Below are 2,224 nucleotides of genomic sequence, written 5' to 3'. Positions count from 1 at the left end.
TTCCCCATCCTGCTATATTAATAGTCGTGGGTGCTAAACCATATGAAGTAAAAACACAAACAAGCTAACTAGCACTTGAATATTTGAACAATGTTACCATACAGCACAGCTTTGCAAATATAATCTAAGCCCCCCAACTGTTTAATTGCTGTACAAGAATTTATTTGGTAAACACTGTGTTGGCCCACCCAGAATATGGGCGCCGAACTGCCGGCGGATTGGGCGCTCACGGCCCCCCTGCTGAAACTTGATTGTTGCGTCATAGTAACAACAAAAGGCATCCGCTGCGAAGGATTGTTTCGAATCTCACCGACTGTTTCGTCACAATAAGGCGTATGACGTCACAATGTGGGTTTTGTGTTAAAAGTTTAGTTATTACCCGGAGATAATTGCAGCAAGTGTCGTAAAACGAGAACGCTATTCTAGAAGCGCATGAATCAGTGGTCAATAGAATAACAATCGTTTGTGTTTCGTCACATTCGGGTTTCAGCTCAGAATAAGAATAGATAGCTATGACAGAATTCTAGATCGCTTCAAACAATTGAAAAGAATAAAATAAGATTTATACAGTATGTTTGCGGATGCTAAATTATAGAGTAGAATAAGACGCGTTGGTGAAAACCAGAGTTTTTCAAGGTGTAATAAACACGATTGTACCGCGAAAAATTCAATAATTAACCTAGAAAACATGTACACAGCTATGACATGTGTAATGGGTCAACTGTGGCACAAAACTCAGCGTCCAGAAAGCAGATACAGTTATTTATAAAGTGAGGCACATAAATTAAACCTGTATATTCCTATAGGTCATGTAATACAGTAAAATGTTTATTCAACATTCCAAAATATTCAAATGCGTTCTTGCTTTCGTCATGTGCTCACAAATTCCCTCGGGACTTCCCCAGCCATCGGGGGAAAACCCGTATCTCCCACAAACAGTTAACGTAGTAGTTATGGTACCATTTGAAGGGGAGTATTTATTCAGGCGAGACGTGATTCAACCTGGAGTCGAATATGCGCTGAGGACTTTGAGACGAAACGATGGACCTTTGACAAGAGACTTGCAATTCAACGTAACTTACAGGTAAGTCGTTATAATATAACACGGGTGTTGTGTTTCATACACCTCGTGCCCGCTTACGAGTTTCCACGTATGTAACTTGAGTGATTACGAATGGAAGGTTATACAGTTTACTTTGTAAATACTATTTGTTTACTCCCAAATGAATCAACGAAACATATATATGAAGTATGAACCATCTTACTCTAACCTAATTGTATACAAAACACGATTGTTTAAACATGGACCATCTTACCCCAACCTACTATAAACATATTATGACGTTCCTACAATTCCAGGAATTCTCAATGCAACCGCAAAGCGGCGCTAGAGGCCGTCGACTTTTACTACGGGCAATGCGGAACCAGTGACGTCACTAATTCAATGACGTCACCACTCTTATTCCTTGGCCCAGTGTGCAACGACGCAACGTCGATGGTGGCGACTTTTGCCGGGAAATGGAATGTACCGGTGATTTCCCCTGGGTCACATGCAGCGTGGATAATCCCAGGCGAGGAATATCCCATGTTGACCAGGATAACGCCGTCGTATATCGACTTGGCTTATTTCATTCATAACGTGTTCGTAATGCTAAACCATGGGGTGACCTACCCTGTGCATTTGATATATGAGGACAGAGAGGAAGGAAAGACAACGGAAAGGTTGGGAGAGTGATTTATATGTAGTTTATATGCAGTATGTTGGGCATGGGTGGACGTTTTGGTATATACAGTAGTAGGCTGGGGTAAGATTGCTAATATTTTATATATTATGTGGGGTAAAATTACATTTATGGGGTAAAATTACATTTTATATAACATCTTGGGGTAAGATTGTCCATGTTTTTATTCTGTTCTATCGTCCCATCTATATTAAAATAGGAGATATCTACACCAAGCGTTGTTTAGATATTTCTTTGTTTGTTTTAAGCGGCGTTTAAACTACAGCGCAACCCGCGCAATAGTCTTGTATTTTTGAACCATGTAAACCCTATTACTTGTCTACTACCTAAATCCTCTTGTGTTAAAACAACTCCTATTATTAGACAACAATGAACCAACTTAAGAAGAAAATCACTTTCGATTTTCTTGGACGACAACTGTCTGTATATTATGATGTCATAAATATGTCTATCAATCAAAACAAACCTCATTATGAGTCACG

General features: G+C 39.6%; 1 protein-coding gene across 1 annotated transcript in view; it reads left to right on the top strand.

Moving 5' to 3' along the window:
• Nucleotides 1-788: 788 nt before the first annotated feature.
• Nucleotides 789-2,224, top strand: part of LOC108950797 (atrial natriuretic peptide receptor 3-like) — a gene marked incomplete at its 3' end in the record, with an annotated part of 2,151 nt that continues 715 nt past the window's right edge. Inside the window, exons 1-2 of the mRNA XM_018816863.2 lie at nucleotides 789-1,084; nucleotides 1,360-1,722. Coding sequence (XP_018672408.1) covers nucleotides 825-1,084; nucleotides 1,360-1,722 — 623 coding nt within the window. The remainder of the gene's footprint in view (nucleotides 1,085-1,359; nucleotides 1,723-2,224) is intronic.

This window comes from Ciona intestinalis, unplaced genomic scaffold, assembly GCF_000224145.3.
Source record: "Ciona intestinalis unplaced genomic scaffold, KH HT000995.1, whole genome shotgun sequence".
Taxonomy (NCBI): domain Eukaryota; kingdom Metazoa; phylum Chordata; class Ascidiacea; order Phlebobranchia; family Cionidae; genus Ciona; species Ciona intestinalis.
This window is presented reverse-complemented; position numbering and strand designations above follow the sequence as displayed.